Here is a 19,704-nt window from a genome sequence, read left to right as displayed (position 1 = left end):
AGCAATTTAAGTTCTTCAGCTAATGTCAAGTTTTGCGAGAAAAATGATGGTGCCATTGGTTTTCTCTCAAACAAATCTCAAAGCTCAAAAACAGGTCTCAATCTTGGGACCATAATGGAAGGAGCCGTGTGCTGAGAGTCCACCTTTATCTACAATCAAATTCTTCAGGCCTACAAAGGGAGCAAATAAATTAGTGGGGTTGCCAATTTGTAGACAAATTTTAAGGCTGCAGCCATGGCAACCCTGCTAATGTATAATTGCTCCGTATCTGCACATGGAGAGTACGACTGGATATAGGGCTGGACTCTAGCCATAACATAGGCCGTAGTGGCGTGGCGTGGCGTGCTTTGCAATATATCGATTGATCTGTCATTTAAACCCATGTTAAAGAATCAATTAACAGGGTGTTCGCAACGAACACCTTGATAATCGATTCTTTACTATAGCTTCAAATGGGGAAATATCGATAATCGATCATTCATGCCTCGCCACTGATAGGCCGTCCCCTTCATTACGATTTTAACTTTGAGACCTTTTTTGAGCGTTGGAGTTTGTTTCAGGGAAAACTTGTGGACCTATTATGTTTCTCGCAAAATTTTACGGAAGAAAATGTTCTCAAATATCAAATCCCTGGCGCATGCAAGATTTCTCATTCTCACATGAAATATTTTTGCTCATCCTCAGGTAAGTATGTATTTAGATATGATGCCATCATATTATAGGTCAAGAGTGATTTCAGTTGTTGAGGTATATTGTATTTTAGACTAATAAAAGTGTAAATCACTCAGTCAAGCGTTTGGTTGAATGTTTGAAACTTGTTTTATTTTTCAATATTCTCATTAAGAATAAGTTACACATGTGCATGATCATATCAATAAAAAATTCATTCTTTATAACAATACCTTACTATAGGGCAAGGAGGCAGCAAAAATACTATCGCAAATTGCTTCAGAAACACCATACCAATATTTTTAAGTGCCTAATATTCACAGAATACTGCTTGATGATATTTCTGTAAATTTAATACTCACAATACAGTGCTCTTGTAACTGAATGAGACAAAGTTAGCCTTAGTTTGAGAGTTGGATAAAAATGTAGTTTTCAGGTAGGATAATGCACAAATTACATAGCACAATAATTTAAGCACGATAAAATAATAAAAATGGAAAAATGGGTGACAAAAGGCTTAAAATATTGAAAACACTAAGAAGGCAGGGGGTTTTGAGCCGCTATAGGCTCATTTTCAGCTGCAAAAATAATCAATATTAATAAAAAAACTCGAGGACCTAATTTCAGTTATTATGACACAAACTCTTAGTGGTTACGTCATGACAAATAGGATCAGGTGGCCATTTAACTTTTTTAATTGATTTTAATTGTTTCTGCAGCTGAAAATGACTATATGACAGCTAAAAACCTCCTATTTTTTAAGGGTTTCCAATATTTTAGCCTTTTACCCACTTTTTCATGTTTATTCTGTCGTGTTTACAGAAAGAAACATCGGCAGTTCGTTCCTTTTCTTCAATTAAAGACTATGAAGAAAGACCAAAGCCGTAATGCTACTGACAGTATGAATACAAAAGGAACTGATTTACTGAGACTCTTAAGCATACTGAATGTTAAGATGGTAACTTTTGATTTAAATTCCCTTGCAATTATTGTTTCAGTAATTTAGTTTCATGGAACGGTTATTCAGCCACAAAGTACTAATACCTTTTACAGAAAAAGAGAGAGTGATGGCAAAATAAATTAATGAGCATTTCTATATCATAAATAGCATTCACAAAGCTAATGCTGTTTTCGTGTATCGCAAAGGAAGCCCAAAATTATGAGCCCTGACCTCTGCCTAATTGCGTTGGCCATGTAAATTTCAGCTAGTCGAGTTCTGAGGTTCAGTTGGTTGTTAAATATATGAAAAACAAAAACTTCCATTTAAGACATGCAAGAGCAGCATGAGGGAAGTTTCTAACTATGTTGGGACATACATGGTGTGAAGCTAACATCTAATATTCTACATTCTGTATAATCTAATCCCGCATCTCTCCGCAAAATCTCAAAACCCCCACTGAACTTCTGAGTGTCTAATTCCAGTCAACAGAGTCACTTCATGTGGTGCAAATGTGTTTGTCGACTTTTGGTGGGTAAAAAACTTCATACTTATAAGTGGTAATATGACAGGCTGCAGTCTTTAGGGACGTTACTTGACTATCAGAGATTCTAAGTTCACTTTTACTGCCAGAGGTCACTACACCTCATTTTAATGCCATTTTATTTTAGGCTTGAGGATGGCAGAATCACTTTACAAGTTGTGCTCAAGTGTTTCAATGCTAGTAGAGGAAGGGTAACCCGGTAACCCTGAAAAGTTATTTGAGTGCAGAAACAGTGCAATAAAAAGAGTCTCGAAAAGGAGGTCACCTCATCATCAGGTTTAACTCAGACTAGAGGAACTTAAAACATGCAATAAATAAATCACCTTCATTTTCCTGGCACCCCTAATAGAACATCTCACACACAGTTCTCAAAGATGTAGGACAACCTTCGGGATGAATCTCTGAATTTTCATGTCCAAAGAAATATTGATTGTATAAAAACAGAAGTTTAGGAGCAACTGATCAAACCAGTAATGCAGGTACAGATGACTTCTTTCCAGGCCACGCTTCTTTGGCATATTTCTTCTTCTTGGGTTCTAATGAATTGTCTGCACTGGCGGTTGCAGGCTCGACAGTTGCAGGGGTGACAGGTACAACTGGTGGAGCTATATCTACTTCAGGAGCAGGATTTGGAATACTTAAACCTAGCTTGGAGGCGGTTGATGTTGAGAATAGTGACAAAGAACTTACACCGGTAGAATCAGTCTGTTTCTCAGGGCCTGAAACAATTATTGCATTTGTTACTTAATGATCTGAATTGGCACAAACGGGTGGTTAATACTTGAAAAACGATCAACTTACCAACTCTATTCCTAGCCGTATCCATCCTGATTTTCAATGTATAGTCATTAAAAAAACCCTGGCTCAAAAAGATGTAGGATTTCTGTTGAATTTTGACTCTTTATTTCACATAATTGTACACACTAACCAACAGTAGTCAAAGCAATTACCAAAAAATTAGTAATGTGCAAGATATTTACTGCCAAAACAGTCATAATGACCATTTTTTCCTTGATCCCGACCTGAACAATCAAAATAACAGGAGTTTTTAACGGCACATGTTCATTGCATTGTGCTAGAGGTGCTGTCTGTAGGTCCTCCAAGGAAGTTAATGGTAGACGACCAAGTTACTCACTTATCTGTAAAAAGCACTGGTGTCATGGCAATACACAGAAATCGTGGTTCGAACCTTTAGAATTTAATAGTGTTTTTACAAATTTTTCGAGCCCAACAGAAATAATGAACAACTGGACAAGGTAAAAATTTAAGCATTTTGACATTTGTTTCTTCTTAAAAATATGACTAATTTTAAAATTGGAACTACCCTCAACTCTACTAGAGTTGGTCACAAGCTTGTCCAACTTGTGATTCCACTTCAAGACTCTACTGTGGACTAAACACTCATTAAAAAAACATAGTATTGCCAAAAAGCTATAGTTTTTAGGAGGGAAATGCATTTAAACAAAAAAGGAGGGAGTATACAAGTGAACAAAATGCGTTCATACCTGGAACATCATAATAAAGTTGATTCATCATTGAAGAAGGGTGCATGTGCTTCATGTATGTCTGTCTTACTTCTTCGTGGGCATGAGCATTCAGGGATGTTGTTAATCCGGCAATGTCCAGACGTTGCCGCTGTAATAATAAAGAAAAGCTGAAATGACTTACAACAGTAAAAAAGCTACACGTCAACAACTGAAGAGGTAATAAATAGGTTACTTCATGTGCACTATTACAGTCAATACTTTTTTAATCAAATACTTCTGACTGGATAGAGTCAAAATAATAAGCTTTTCTCTCACATGTTAGATGTTTAGGATTGGACCCCTATGATTATACCATGAATACCATGCTATCAAAAAAGGCCAACCAGAAAAAGAGGGCATTTCTCCACACAACAGAATGGCATATTATTCTGGCCATAACTTGCTAACCGCAAACTGGGCTCGCCACTGCGTTGTTCTGAATCTCATTTCAAAATTAAAATAGATGACATTGAAGTGAGAAAATTTTAAAAATTTAGAGGAAATAGCAGTAACAGTAGTAGAGATAATGGTAAATTTAAATTAGTGCTTTTACAGGGAATCCTGTTGATCTCTACCTGACAGGCAGACCTTTTGTTATGTCACAAACTAAGTTTCCTCTCGAATTAAATTATCATTCACTGATTAATGATATCAGTTTTATAATTGGTGTCTTGAATTTGGTGTTGCTCTTGCCCCATGAGGGGACGCAGAGGAGACTGGGGGCTTTGAGAGGCCAGTCACAGAGCCGGCTACACAGCTTGTGAGCCATGATTTGAAAACTGGTGATGGATCTTTCTTCCATAAATGCACTAACCACGGAACAACTAATGCGCCAAGGACTAGGATTGATAATTTTTATGTGGTTCCAATATTTGCTAGGTCATCTAAAGAGCTTTGGTTCAAGATGAAACCTTAGGGGTAAGATTTTTGTTGTATGGGAGGTCTAAATAAAGTTGCAACTCTGCAGTGCACAAGAGAGAGGCTGGGTAGCCTCGTCGCGGACAGATGTTTTAGGAGGTGCGGCTGAGCTTCTCCACCCAAAAAACTGGAGGTGTATCTTTGACTGGAGGTTTACAGCTCCCAATAATATTTTCGTACATCATATTACCTTTGAAGGAACAACTGTTGTATGTACAAGGTTTCTGAATCTTCCAACAGACGGATCTACATCTTCTGGATTGATAACCTCTTCATCTTCATTGAAGGTCACCAGGCGTTTTTTATTCTTCATAATTGGCCTACGTTGTTCTTTGTCTTCTTGTATTCCTAACATGGATATCCTTCGATTATGAGCAGTGTTGAATTCTGTTAAATTCTGCAAATAAAATTACATTTGAAAATGCATTAGGTTTTGTCAAACAACTGAAAATTGGAACTTCTACTTCATTTTCTTCCTTGTTACTTGTCACTGAAATGGACATATTTCTATCAAACAGACCTATGTGCAGGTGAGAAATATGGGGTGTGCTCGCTAGTTCTCTGGCCGTAAGAGCAAATGAGAATAATAAAGCGCCAGTGATGTCAGCGGCAATGATGAAGCCCAGGCGCGAGGGGGAGATCGTTGTCGGAGAGCTTTAACTCATGAGCCCTGTCCACAACGCTCTTGTCCCATCCTCGCTGCTCATGAATCCCGCATTTAGTTGGCACATAGTTCTGTTTGATAGAATGTAATATCCCGCTTTTCCAATTCTTCCAAAGGAATCACGCCCTCTTTTACATTGTTTCTTATGCAGATTTCTAGAGCACGCTCCATATTTCTCACCTGCTCACAGTTCTGTTTGATAGAAATAGGTCCAAATATACTTGAAAAAGTACAACTCTACGTAGAAATGCAATAGGTTCCTGAACGCAGACTGTTTTTTGTGATCTTGCATTTTTGCCTTACGGCTTTCCAAGACAATTTCATGAAGTCAGTCATTCCCACCAATAAGTTTTGAAACCATACCTCACAAAAGCAGCAGGAAATTTAAAATTTTAAATGGAATGCAAGGTCAATAGACCGAGGTCAGTCCGTTAACAAGATGTTCTTTGAAATTTCCCGATCTGGCGATAGATTTCCTCAATTTGCTGTTCCACTACTTTCCAAACGTTTCCCCAATTTGTGCTGCTCCATTGCATAGTTCCTTCCCTATCTCTCTGATCTGCATAAAGCAATGTAATCAAATCAGGGGAACAGCAGAGTGGGACAAGCCAATCAGGGGAATCTTTTGGCAACGTGGACAGCAGCCTTTTTCCTGGGATTATCACACACAACTTCCCTAACAGACTGACTTGGGTCTATCGACCTTGAATGGAATGCACATCTTAGAGGAGGAGCCAATGCTATGTCATACAGGCTCCGTGAGATGAAATTCAGGCAAGACAAAGGATCTCAAAAAGGTGCACAATGACTGACCTATGTGGTTGGATATTGCTAATTTTCCTGTTTACTACTTTAAAAAGTGCCTGATTCCATGACACAACGAGTGATTAGACCCATTATTCAAAGTGACGAGACAGGAAAGAAAAAAAGAGAGAGAGAAAACTAGAAGGGTGCAATTCAGTTTTTGAGTGAAGTTTACTCAAAACAAAGATTAAATTATTATATTTTGAGTCTAATTGAGATAAATTTAAATCTCTGTGGAATTTCTGAGATTGACTACTAATTGACTACTAGGCAGGGTGTGGCGGCTAGCCACCGCTCCGCCAACCAGCGCAGCTCATTGGCTGAAGCTCGACACTGTCACGGCTACATAAGCCGCGAGCTCACCTCTCCTGCACACTCCGCGCCTGTCAGTCACATGGGACTCACGTTGCACAGCACCCAGCAGACACCATACAGCCGGCCGGCTTGCCCTTTCCAACGGCCCTCCTCAGGGCCACCACACGATGAGCACCTCACATAGCTTAGCCCATACAGGGTATAATACTTTAAGTACCACAAGATATGTTCCCTCATCAAACTTTCAAGTAAAGCATGCTGAACAAGCTGATAATGCCAAAATAAACTTTCAAATGAAGATGAATCACGCTAGAAAAAGGAAATTTGCCACTTTTGAAAAAACCAAGATCAGAGACATCAAATCGATCTTTAAAGATATACTGAGATGTTCCATAAAAACTGAAGTTTGATTTCACAAAAACGTTCCTTCCTCCTTGACTCAAGGAGATTTTGGTTTTTCAGCATGTTGAATTTGCTGAGTGCACTATCAGCTTTTTTCTTACTTATGAGTTAACTTTGGAACTTTTAAAAGTGTCCATTGTGTTCTAGGCGTGAGAAACTTTAGTCTCGCTCTGAATAGTGGTCCAGTCAGGAAAAGCAAGGGGTTTTTTTGATATCACACTATTCTGATCGTTGTTTAATTTGAAGTGAACAAGAAAATATAAAAGAAAAATTTTCCAAAGAAGAGAAATAAAGAATACATTACATCAAGTTCGGTCTCAGTTTCAGGCAACCCAAGTAACCCTCCTTCCGCTTCTTCAGACTGTTTCTCTAACTCCTCAATGATTGGTCGTGCACCCGTTTGAGGCCTCTCTCTGATAATATAATTCCGCGTTGAGGCACCAAAGTGAAAAGAACTATCGATTGGTAATTGTGTGGGCTTATGGGATTCAATTCGCATATTTCCTATGAATGTACCATGGGCTGGAAAAGATAGAGAATAAATGTAGGTGAGCAGTCAATTGCATCGTACACATTAACACTATCAATTCTATTGATCATAATCTTAATTGAATTAAAAAATGAATCATGTTTGAAACACTCATCATGTTAACTTGACTTTGCATCATTCCAATGGTAGGGTGTTGCTAGCCTCTAACAATGCAGACTACCTTGCCATGGTTAGTTTATATTCACTTTGTGCATGTCTGTTGTCACAAGAGCCATGGAGCAAAAAAGTTGCATATTTTGCTTACTTGAGCCCCCCTACTGCACACAATTGATTGTATTTTAGATGCATTTTTAGTGTGAAGTAATGTAACATTTTCTTTGAAAACTATACAGACTTTAAAGAGATATTATTCAATGTATTTCTATGTGAACAACTGAATATGTGCCAGCCAAGTAAAATTAAAAAATGTATTTTAATAAAATTCCATCAAATAAAATATTAAAGCTATTTAAAAGAGAATTTCCCTTAAACTTAGCTGATGTTCTAACTAGCTAACTGATGATCTTGTCGCGACTTTTGAGCAATTATGGAACATTCAAATTTTTGGCTCCAGCAAAAGTTTCATGTGTCAAATTTTTCCTATTCTTTACCAATTTATTTCTCTACTCATGTTCCCTTCTTCATAAAACCAAATTGAACTGACTGATTGTTCATGAGAGCACTATACGCCATCTTCAAGACACTACAGATACGCAGCAAGACAAGGACCATGTAATTTTATCGATGAAAAAGGTGATTGGGATCATTGTCACTTTCGACAGTACTTTTAAACATAAATGAACAGGCTTTTTTTGAATAATGAAAAACTGAAAGTTCAAGCAGAATGAGAAGGAAACTCACTGCTCCCTAAATCGACCAGGAAGGCTTTGTTTAAATGTTTATGGTACACAAAAGCGGCATGGACCCTGGAACAGCTTTGATGATCAATGCAAAAATCACACATTTCTTTGTTGCGACCAAACAGATAGCAGCGCTTCTCATCCAGCATCAGTTTCTGAAAAAAGACAAGGAGCACGTTTTTAAGAGCTTTAAAAATGTCAACATTGTAACCAGTTCAAGGTATCTACTATACTAGGGTACACCACTGTGTGGTTCAGTTTCTTACATGCTTGCCTCCATCACAATAATGACTATTTCTTGAGCATATTAGCTGTTCAGCAGTTCAGTGTACAGCAAGATTTTGTCCTTATATTCATTTTTGTGTTATATCCATACAATTTTCAATGGGTCAGTGGCACCCATTTTCTTTCAAATCCATTTTTAGAGGTACAAAGTGAGTTGAACTCCCAGTACTTTACCCAGGATATTTTTTACTCGAAATAACAGAGAAAATCGATTGTGAAATTGTCAAAATCCGAACACACTTGAAAAGATATTTATGGTAATCTGTTACAAAGTGGGCAGGCTAGAGAGTCCGAAGTGGCGGATTGGTTGAAGCACAGCTGAAAACATGGCCTACTTCATCATCAAGACTAGCGACCAAAGGTTGCTCTTTAAAAGAGCTTTTTCTACCTTCAGAAGTGTTTTCATTAACTTTTTGATGAACTTCTTGGTATCCCATGAAATTTTAGGTTTTCTTCTTTTTTTGCTTGAACGAAAGTTGGAGAGAAAACCGAGTTCTGGCAACTACTTCTTGCATGTGCTAGGAACGACCGGTCAGTTACTGTCATTGATACACGCAGGCAAGTGATAAGGGGATCGAGAAGGTCACCTGCACCCAGCTTATAGGAGATTGAGGCATACCCGACTAACACCCCCTCTCCTCCCCATCCCCCTACCGCAAGGACCGGTGGTTTTCCTAGCACGAAATTTGAACTAGAAAAAATTAAAACATGGGAGTCACTGAAGATACTCTGCAGACATTTTATGCCATTGACCCACTATAGACTTCAAAAATCCTTAGAATTGATAAGTCTTTTTCATTATAAATGGAAAAATTGAGAAGGGTTCCATGTTATGGAAGAGGGCATACCTGAACCAACTTGTCGCCTTTCAAGACATCCAAATGTAACCCTACTGGTGGTTTACCCGCCCTGAAAGAAAGAAGAAGAATAATTGTATTAATAGAAGGGAGATAAATTGACCAATGACTAACTGACAGACTCACTCACTTATCCGTCTCACTTGCCTTTCAGTTCCTATCAGCCGAACAGGTGCAAACTTTGTCACTCTAAGTGCAGGTACAGTCCACATTTCTGCAGTTGGCGAGTCATCATAGGAAATTGAGAGCAGGGTAGTTCTCAGCTCGAAACAGCAACAGTTTGTGCTGTTGTTCGTCGCTGCTTAGAGAGGTTGTTGCTATTTAAATCATAAACTTGGGAGAAACTGTGATAACTATGTGCAATTATTTAGCTATAATTGTCTTTTACAGCTTATTGACCCTGTCACTGCAGAAATGGCTATCTCGGTCCTAGCCATGCCAAAGTTCCTGTTATAAATTAATTTTCAAATGCAGAAGTACTTTACGTCGTTTCTTGAAGCGAGCAGATGTTCTATGAAAATTCTAAATGATAATGTTGGTGCATTCACCTTCGATAAAATAGAAGGATTATTTTGAGACACATAGAACGAGATACACATTTCTACAGTTCCGCCGTTGACAAAACAATCAGTTGTAAAAATTTTCATTCTTTCAGCATCGACTTGGAGAAAAGACTACTGAAAAAGAGCAGAATAACTGGTGTTCCCAGTTGGACACTGTGATGAATCACTGGTGCTCGAGGATTATAGTGATTTTCACTATGTATTGCGAATACAACCGCATTACTCATGAGGTCCATTGAATATTGAATGCATTCGCGATTACAGTTTCGGCGTAAACATAACCTAAGGGTGTCGAATGGAACCTTATATTGCAGCAAAAGGATGTAAAATTCGACATAAAAATGCGGCATAAATGGTCTTGAAGGCCTTACCAATTAGGGATGTCATAATGATTAGCCATTTGCGGCAGATCCAGTAACAAAAATGAAGAATTCTGGTTCGATTCTCAAAAACGCCGACTCCACATCCACTATCCTTTGTAAATAGTCAAATTTATTATCAAATTATGCCAATCAACCAATCAACGAATCGCTGATCCACTTCTATAGAATAAGTAGACTTCGTGGTCTCTTCAATCCATCCATGACTCTGCCTGAAACTGAAGAACCAATCAGAGAGCGGCTTGAGCTTGGGAAAAAATCCCTCTCAGCTCTGCTTACAGGGTGTCCCAAAAGTCCGTGTGTCCGTATTGTCCGTATCTACCAGAGCGCTAATCAACGGACCTTTCCGGAAATCGATGATTATTTTCGTGTATTTTGGCAAATTTAGTTAACTAAAGTCATAAATTATTGAAATATGTACAAAATTCCTTGTTTTTGTGAAATAAATTTTAGACCTGTATTTTCTGAGCGGAGCCCAGAGATGGGATTCGGACTCCGCGCCATGTGCCAAGAAAATAAATTTATTCCACATATTCATTCTCTTGCATTAGACCCTGAATTTTTCAAATAGAAACTCCTGACTTGTGATCCATCATTCGAAAGGGCTTAAAAAAAAAAAAAAAAAAAAAAAAAAAAAAAAAAAAAAATGTTGGCAAAAACAGATTGTCAATAACTCAACTTTTAACAAGATGGCGTAAAATGCCTTTTTGGCCATTTCGAAAGATTTTGGCTATTTAAAATAACTCTTGCTAGACTCGTTATTGCCTCGCCCCCCTTCCCCCAAAATGAATCCAACCTCAAATAAACTGTATCAATTTCCCACCGGTTTTTGGCCCCCATCGTAGAAAAAATGATGATGGCAACCTGCGATAAGTAGGCGATAAGGTATAAAAAAAATGTCCTTTTTTATCATCGCCAAACGAGGTATTACAAGAGTGGTTGCCATTTGAAGAAGAAAGTATTGACTCTCCCTGAAGGGGGGGGGAGGGGGGGATACCCCTCAAAAGTTTTGGATAGTCAAGAAATGGTCGCCTTAGCTGCCGCCATAGCGAAGAGAGCAGTGAGTGTCAAATTTCGAAATCGAAATTGAGTTTCCTTCAAAAAGTGATAAATAAAAGTTCCTCCCCCCTCAATTTTTTTACCAAATTTTTAAAAGATGAAAGAACTTTAAGATTTGAAACTTGAGGGACATTTCTAGGTCAAAGAAGCTACTTTTTGTAACTTTTGCCAATTAGAAACGGTTGGAGGTAATGACTCGCATGCATTATTTATTTATTTATTTATTTTTTTAAAATTTTTCATGTGCTACAGAATAAGGTATCACAATTGTATTCTTTCCATTAAAAAAAAATCCCCACCCCCTCCTCTCCAAGGACACCACCATGGGGTGTCCGTTTGGGGTGACCTTTTTAGGGGTCAGGAAGTAGTTTGACTAGGGAATGTTCCCCCAAGGTTTTTTACATTTCTTACCTCTCATTAGGTAAACAGGTAGAATGGGTTGGGGGGGGGGGGGTTCTTTGAATGGGGGTGAGGTGACTTTTCTAACACCCTGTATATAGTGATTGAGGGTCATTGGAGGATATGTACCCACTGACGTCATTGGGTACATAAGATTTTTAGTTGAGGTTTTATTCATTCTATCAGTCACTTGACTAAATTTTCTTAATATTCCCCCGCAGTATTTAATTTCCATAGATTCATTGTTTCCGCATCCAGTTCGGTGAAAGAATGTGTAAATGACGCAGAATATGACCGCTATAGTGAACTCGCGTACTCGCGCACCACTTGCTATCACCCTCCGCATACGCTTGAGACTGCTTGGCCAGTCTAACTTATTCTATGCAGTCAGGGAGCTTGAGCTACGTTCTAACCGGTTGGCTCCGGACCCTGCCGTGAAAATTTTTCGATTTTAGCGTACCTTTCCAGTGATTATCGCTGTAGTTTTTTGATATGGCTTCAAGTCTATGAGTTGTTACTTTTGTGTGATTAACTAACTAAATAAGTGATGGCCTCTGATGAAGACAAAGAAGAGTCTTATACCGGTAAGAGTTTTCGGCATGCATTGTGTTTCCCAAGCGTTCCCGCAGCTTTTCGCGGTAGCTCGTAATGAAGCAATATCCGCATCGGTGTTTCAATTTTTCTGGTTTCACACTGTTTACGATGGATATTACTCGGAAAAATTCAATTCAACATATTCTAATTACCCTCTCTGATCCCATTTCGCATTCACTTTGTCATTAAAGTAAAGCCCCTCTCCTTGCCCTGTTTACATTTCCAAAACAAAAAGAAAACAAAATGGAGGGTACCAGAACAATAGGAACTAGGAAGGCCGTTTCGTCCGAACATGCAATTTTGTTATCACGATCAATTTTGCTGAAAAGAACTCCATCTCTGCTCTGGGGCTGAATCATTTCCCCTGAGTTTATGCTTTAACCCCTCTCCTCTGTGTCTGATGCTGGATGCTTGCCATGATTTCATGTTTAATTTTTGTATTCGTTCCGTCAACCTCGTTAGGCATGCAAACTTCGATCAATTAGTAACTGTCCGCACTTGTAACACTGCACACTCCTAATGCTTAAATGAGTGTCAAAATCACCAGCTATCAATTATTTTTGCAATACTATCATCAATTAGCATTTTGCAGAGTTTACGGTCAGTTAGTTCGCTCAATTAACGTCAGGAATTGATAATCCACTATGTGGTGGTAACTATTGATTCTTGAAAGTTTAAGTTAAATTAGTGGACCACTGTCATTTACTTAGTCCACTCTCTTAACAGACCACCTCACACCCCAGCAGCACACGTAATACTTCAATGGATTGAAGTAGGAAAATCTGATATTAGTTGATTTCGTGAGTACAGGAACAGTCGGGATGTAGGCACTTTGAAACTGCCGGAAAAAAACTATAAAACTAAGGTTAAAGAATTTTTACTAAATTTCATTTTTTCATTTCACAAGTAGGTACTGAGCTTTCTTTTTCCAGTTTTGACATGGACAATTTTGATTCAGTTCCAAGTTACAACTGTTAGGTAAAAAGTAAGATAGGAAGTCTGATCTTAACTTGCTAGGGGGTCCTATCATCTTTGACAGCACTGTCAACTTAAGTCGGTTACAGAAATGTCTCCTTAAGTCGGAAATGGGAAATGCTTCAGAAAATGGACTTGGTTTATACTGAGATTTCAAGCAAACTCAAAGCTGGCATGAACTTTTTGAGTTACCTGTTACAAATCTGTTAGTCCTTTATTTATTTTTATTTTCCTCTCTAAAACCGGTTTTGATGTTCCTTTTTATCCTCTCCATTGGGGGAGGACAAGTTTTTGTTATTTAGCCACTGTTCCTCAAACTTGAGCTTCAATTTTCATGTCGTGAATGGAGTATGAGAGAGCTCTTCACGGAGTAGGATACTTTAGATGCAGGGTAGTGTATTGATCTCATGGTAGTAATATATTTAACATACGGAGATAATCAGTATGCCTTCATGAGAATATCCACCAAATGCATTTTTGAGCATAGAATGTCCTAATCCTAGCAATTGTATTGGAGAATCAAGAGAATTGTTTCAATTTTACAGGAAGATTAGTACACGTGAGGACTATAATAAGACAAAATTTCATCAGTGTAGATTAAATGTAAAAAGCTATCCAACTAAGTTTATAACAAATTGACATTAACCAAAAGTGAAAAGGAAGAAGACCCAGGTATTTTAATTATCAACCAAATAATCATCATTATCTCATTGAAAATACAAGTGGTAGGAAAATGAGAAAATGAAGCTTGTACGAGATGAGAGTATAAATCAATCTCATAGGAAAATATTGAATGCAAGGAGGGAATGTGAAAGAATAGGATGAGATGTACTAAGTGTATGCGTGAGAATTAAAGAGCAGATATCTATTAGACAAGGCATGTCAAAGGTAAATAGTGTTCTGCCTTCCCCCTAAAATGGTAGGCTTAGATTTTGTGAATTGCCCTTTGTTGTTTTTACATCATGATTCCATAATAGTCATTATTTTTCCATAAAATTTTCTCTTTGCCTCATTGTGAAGGTTTTTCTCAAAATGTATGCAAAGAATTCATTTTCTTTCTTTTCCTTATTCACTTAAATGTGATAGCATGGCTGCAGTCAGGAAAAACTGGGAAAAGACAAGTGAAAAACAACAAAATGACCCTATAGGCAGGTATAACCAATGTTAATGAAAGATGAGAATTTTTATGTGTCTTCATCTACCTAAAGATAGCTTGAACTTTTCTCCTAGTCCTGCTTACTTTTTTTTCACATCAAACACCTATCCTCAAAGGGCAGATAATCCTACGCTTTCATTTATAGCCCCATCTCCCCTCAGTCCCTTCTCGACACCCAGCCCCAAGCAACCATTGTTTGAGATCATCAGACTTGGGTTGTCCAGGGAAGAATCAAATCTGAGACCTCCTGATCATAAAGCTGGTGCAACATTCACTGGACCTCAGGAGGCCAATATTATTTTGGAAAATCTTGAAATTATATTTTTCATCCTATGTTGTCTTAAAAGTAAGTACAGAAATTTCCCATAAAGGTGGTCAGACGAAGAAAAACTAAGGGTACTTTAATTCCAAAATTCTTTGGCCATCCAGATAGGAGCTCAAGACTTCTACTTCTTCATTTTCAACTTTCACATCGATACTAATGTGTTTTATTTTTTGTTCTTTTTGCAGCCGAAGATGGTGAGGAGGTTGAGGAGAATCAAGATGCCTCAGCAGCAGGTTCTGAAGCTGAAGAAAAACAAGTAGAAGTAAGTTGAGAATTTTTGGATTTCCTAATGAACCTCAGTTACTATACTTTAATTATCAATGGTAAATCACATTTGCATGGAGTATCAAACTACTGACATTGTGCCCAAAGATGTTCAACAAATACCAGGAGTCAAATTAAAATAAGAATAAGAAACTTGCAATCCATCTTAACTTGTAGTGCTTCATTTTATAATCATGATGATTGGTAGTTCTGTGCCATTTCAAGCCATGTTCTTTTGTTTTTTTAATGAATAATATTTATTCTCTTGAATTTTGTAAAATTAAGTCGACCCTTATCATAATAAATCCAGAATTAAATGGCACTCATGGGCTATATTCATAAAGTCTCTCAATGCAAGGCTTACTGATTCATTATTTATATAACTCTGTTCCATCTATAATTGTCATTGCATTCATAATTGTCAGTCAGCGTGCGCTAGTTGCTGAAGTTTGGACTAAGCTGTCTCAAAGAAAGACCCAAAATGGAGAATTTGCATGCAGTGGGGATTCCTTCGAAGTAATGTTTTTCCAGATGAAAATTTCGCGAGAAAAACGATGGTGTGGTCAAAAAAGTTCGTCAGTGCTTTTTCAGCGCGGAAAAAGCTCGTGAAAGTTTCCGGGTCTCTGATTGGCTGATGACGTCATCTAGCGGCTATCCGAATCCAACATGGCGATCGGCCGTAAGGTAAACATTGTGCGTGCGGCTTTCTATCGTGAAATGTTCAATTATTGTGTGAATCAAATGTGAATTGCTAATTTAATCGCGAGAATGGCGCCGAAAATTGTTTCCGATGGATACGTAAAGGCAGACAGTCGCAATTTGCCCAAATTAACTCTTAGGATGGTCGTCGACTTCTTCAATTCATCGGTCAGGCTGGAGCCCGAGGTCCAGCATGTGAAGGAGATAAGGTTAGTACTTCTACTTGTGCTTATTGTTTGCTGGATCATATGTTCAGTTAGTAGGTGATCCTGATCATCTGTAGAGTTAACAGATGATAATGCTAATCGCAAGCCCCCTTCAATTCAAGCCCAGGGTTGAGTGAATGTGTAAAAGTGGCCTAGCTCTCATATTTAAATGCATCATGAAGGAAACGCTGTGTGCAAATGTTTAAGTATCTTACTTACAGTCAATGCTCCTACTTAGTTTCCACATTTAAATGTCTTATATCTAACCCTTTTCAATGTGAACTCTGCTCACCTAGCCTGTACCTGAACATCTTGAATATGCACATGCTTACATCTGTTTGCATTATGATAATCCCACTTTCTACCTGGAGATTTGCAAGGAATCAGAAATTTAGTAGACCCTTGCAGATAGAAAATGTGTATTCAATTACATTACTGCCGGATTATGTTTGGTAATGGTAACCTGATTTCTTTTACGCAATCGGGTTCAGATTATGGGCGAGCGATATGCATTAATTTGTCATGAACTATGATGAGTCATGAAAGTGCTATCGTACATTCAAACCTGTGCTTGCTTATCATTCATGGTGCTGTTGGACTGATCAAGTGGCCCTACAAGAGCCTCTCGTGAACTTTCAGTTCAGGTGACAGGTTGACATTTCAAAATGTAAACAACAACTTACTTATTCTGTCAGACTATACGAACCTTTTAAATCTCAACTTATGCAATCACAGCTAAGGTACTCCTGACAGACAGTATATAGAAATATTTCTCTGGTGCATCCTATTGATTTTCCCCTTTTGTACCTTTCGGCAATGCTGAACCATGATGATTAGAGGTCCAAGTGCGCAGTGCATCCCACGCTTTGCTCCATGCTAAGCAAGTGATATCCCGTGATGATGGAGATTTCTTGTTTACTCTGAGTCCTGTACTATCTGAACAGTCTGTTGCTGTTCCTAATGTACATGTTTATAACGCTTCTGTTTTTTCCATTTTAGGTCAAGTCGGGCAAGCTACGGTGATCATGCGGTTTGCTATGTGCAAGTAAAAAGAGAGGGACTTAAAGTGTGCCTCAAAGGAGAAGTCACCCCAGAGCATAGAGTACGTAACAAGGGCTACCCCGTGACGATGGAACTTGACGAAGGGCTAATGAAGATAACGAAAGCAGCTTGTTCCGGATGTGCAGCTAGCTCAGGTGAATTATTGGTTTTTTGAGAAATTTTCATTACAGTCATCTCTTCTTTTTCCAGCATCTTCGGTTGAAATTTGGGTTTTGGAAGAGCTACCATCGTTCCTAAGAGCGGATTAAGTGGCGTCAGTTTTAGACTTTCTTAATATCCTGCAGCATCGCATGGTGATTTCTAAGTTAAATCGCTCATTAGACGTTGCCATAGAAAGAAAGAAGATTTATTTGCTCTTACACAGCATTCATGAATGCGGCAAATAATTAAGACAGTTCAAACCCTATAAGAAACTAGGATGCCGAAACTTTCTGAAATAATAAGAATTGAAATACCTGCAGCTTAGGTGCGGGTCTAGTTTTTATATATGAAGGCAATAAAACCCTTGGAACTGCAGATGATTCCTGCGGTTAACCTATTTTTCCGCACCCTAGATCCATCACATATCCAGCTGCCTCCCAAGTCATCATATTCTGAAATGACGAACATGTGCCACCTTCATAACCCTTGTACCAATGTGATTTTTGATTTGTATTTGTGTTTCTGATTGTATTTTCCTAATAACAGCAATGTAATTCACCTGTTCATTTTGTTCACAGTTATTTGCAAGCATGTTTTCGCATTTGTGGCCTGGGTGAATCGGAGAAGTGAAACACCGTCTGTCACTTCTGTTGATTGCTACTGGCTCCGATCGCCCCTTGCGAAGGTTGGCTCCACGGACAAATTCAAGTTGATTGCTGCAATGGGCAAGAAGCGCCACACTGCATCGGTGCTGCCAGAAAATTTGGCCCAGTTTCGAAATCTCAGCAACAAGACCTTCCAAAAGTCAGGGTTCCAAGTTTACGCGCAAGTGACAAATCCTAAGGTCACCTTATCAATTCACCGTATGCATACATCCTATGTTTATGATACTCCAGACCCTCATACCGTTGACAGTTTTACAGACTTTTGTGCCTCTCTAATGACTGTAGAGGAATGCTTAAAGGTAGCTGAGGAAACAAAAAACCAGGCTTTGTCTGATTTGTGGTTTGAGTTTCGATACGGGCGAGTAACTGCATCTAAGCTGCATGAAGCAGCAAGGTGCCACACTGAGGACGGTTCCCTAGTTGCCACTATACTAGGAGCCAAAAAGTTCAAAGATACAAAAGCAATGGCCCGGGGGCGGAGGTTAGAGCCTTTAGTTTTAAGTGAAGTTAGGAAAATACGGAAAACAAAAGTTCCTATGCAAAAGACTGGATTAGTTTTAAACAGCGCGTACCCAATGTTTGGTGCTTCGCCTGATGGTATTCTTGGAGAGCATGTTGTGGAAGTTAAGTGTCCAGCTTCCGGGGAAACCTACCCATCTTATTTTAACAACGATTTTACGGAACCAGCACCTAAGTACAAAGCCCAAATTTTGCTTCAAATGCTTTTATGTGACAAGCAAAAAGGCCTGTTTTGTGTCGCTGACCCAGATTTCGAAAATAATGGGTTTGTAAAAATAATTGAAGTAAAGTTTGATAGAGCTACTATTATGGAATTGATTACTGCTGCCACAGAATTTTGGCGTAAATATGTTTATCCAAAGTTGTAAAGTATCTACCTCTGGCGTTTTCCTATGATCTCAGCCGTTGTACACATTAAAGTCTCTCACCATGTTCATGTTTAGGAAATTATTATTACGTTTTTCTTATCCTTTATTTTGGTTACTCACTCGTTGGAAATTTTTATGTATGTTACTTCGTTGGGTCGTGGAATATTACTTGCTCATGTTCTCAATTCTCTTCTTTACATGACCTCATTAAGTCCCTTGAATGCTCAGCCTTCTCATTTCCGCCTTAACAATTCTTATAAACTTGTTGGTTTTTGGGAATCTTGTGCCTAACTACACTGATGCCTGATAATGGGTTTTTTCTGAGTTTCATCACTGTGATACAATACGTTTTTTTCTTCGATTTAAGATTCAATTACTTGATGTTTAAGCTGTGAATGTGATTGGATTTCAGCCCAACATCAGTGAACTGCTTTTGTACAAGCAGATCTAATCATTCTTATAGTCTCATTCATAAATACTTGTCAGTATTTCAGAGTGTTTGGTGCCTCTCTGATATAGTCATGTTAAAATTGATCTCCTGTTATAAATGTAGATAGTATAATAATTCATAATGTTTTTTCTTACCATTTTCGTTGTACAGTTTCATTGAATGTGATTGTAGCATAATAATCGTGTAAGGTGCTCTTAATATTAAATTATAAGCAGCAGTTACCTTCAAATCATCTGAACTCTTTTATTTGACCCTCAAAATCTATTCCACCCGTCTCTACCCTCACCATTTCCTCCATGCACTACTTTTTGGGCCTTAGGCAAAAAAAGTGAGAGGATTTAAAAATAGACGTAGTTTCCCGGAAAATACCGAGTCTCCTTTTGAAAAATGATTAGTTGGAAGAGGTATGCAATAACAAGCATTCGTACATGTTCTCCTTTCAAATATTGATAGTTGTTGAAGTATATTTGGAAAATGAAAAAAGTTGTTGAACTTGGTCCTCAGGATTGAGTCTTACTGATGAATGAAACTTTAAATCTATTTTCTTAGGTTCAAATTTGATGCGGCT

The 19,704-nt window shown here is 38.3% G+C and overlaps 3 protein-coding genes across 4 annotated transcripts in view; 2 read left to right on the top strand and 1 right to left on the bottom strand.

The window, feature by feature from the left end:
• Positions 1-795: 795 nt before the first annotated feature.
• NiPp1 (nuclear inhibitor of protein phosphatase 1) lies at positions 796-10,410 on the bottom strand. The gene is made up of 7 exons (XM_019060819.2): positions 10,245-10,410; positions 9,302-9,362; positions 8,170-8,323; positions 7,084-7,301; positions 4,785-4,991; positions 3,656-3,785; positions 796-2,869 (listed from the first exon to the last, which is right to left on the bottom strand). Exons 1-7 carry the CDS (start codon positions 10,271-10,273, stop codon positions 2,613-2,615), a joined length of 1,056 nt encoding a protein of 351 aa, XP_018916364.1. The 5' UTR covers positions 10,274-10,410; the 3' UTR covers positions 796-2,612.
• Positions 10,411-12,079: 1,669 nt separating this feature from the next.
• The window catches only part of Mi-2 (chromodomain-helicase-DNA-binding protein Mi-2 homolog), a 51,926-nt gene continuing 44,301 nt past the window's right edge, over positions 12,080-19,704 (top strand). The window contains exons 1-2 of the mRNA XM_072296896.1: positions 12,080-12,295; positions 14,947-15,023. Of these exons, the coding sequence (XP_072152997.1) occupies positions 12,259-12,295; positions 14,947-15,023 (114 nt within the window). The 5' untranslated portion in view covers positions 12,080-12,258. The remainder of the gene's footprint in view (positions 12,296-14,946; positions 15,024-19,704) is intronic.
• On the top strand, positions 15,087-19,515 carry LOC140224020 (uncharacterized). 2 transcript variants are annotated; one of them, XM_072296899.1, is made up of 3 exons: positions 15,087-15,933; positions 16,930-17,126; positions 17,712-19,515. In XM_072296899.1, the coding sequence occupies exons 1-3, from the start codon at positions 15,794-15,796 to the stop codon at positions 18,683-18,685; spliced, it is 1,311 nt and encodes a 436-aa protein (XP_072153000.1). In that variant the 5' UTR covers positions 15,087-15,793; the 3' UTR covers positions 18,686-19,515. The 2 variants fall into 2 exon arrangements, with proteins under 2 accessions (XP_072153000.1, XP_072152999.1); XM_072296898.1 differs by lacking the exon at positions 15,087-15,933 and adding an exon at positions 15,940-16,382.

Source organism: Bemisia tabaci, chromosome 2 (assembly GCF_918797505.1).
Source record: "Bemisia tabaci chromosome 2, PGI_BMITA_v3".
NCBI lineage: Eukaryota > Metazoa > Arthropoda > Insecta > Hemiptera > Aleyrodidae > Bemisia > Bemisia tabaci.
This window is presented reverse-complemented; position numbering and strand designations above follow the sequence as displayed.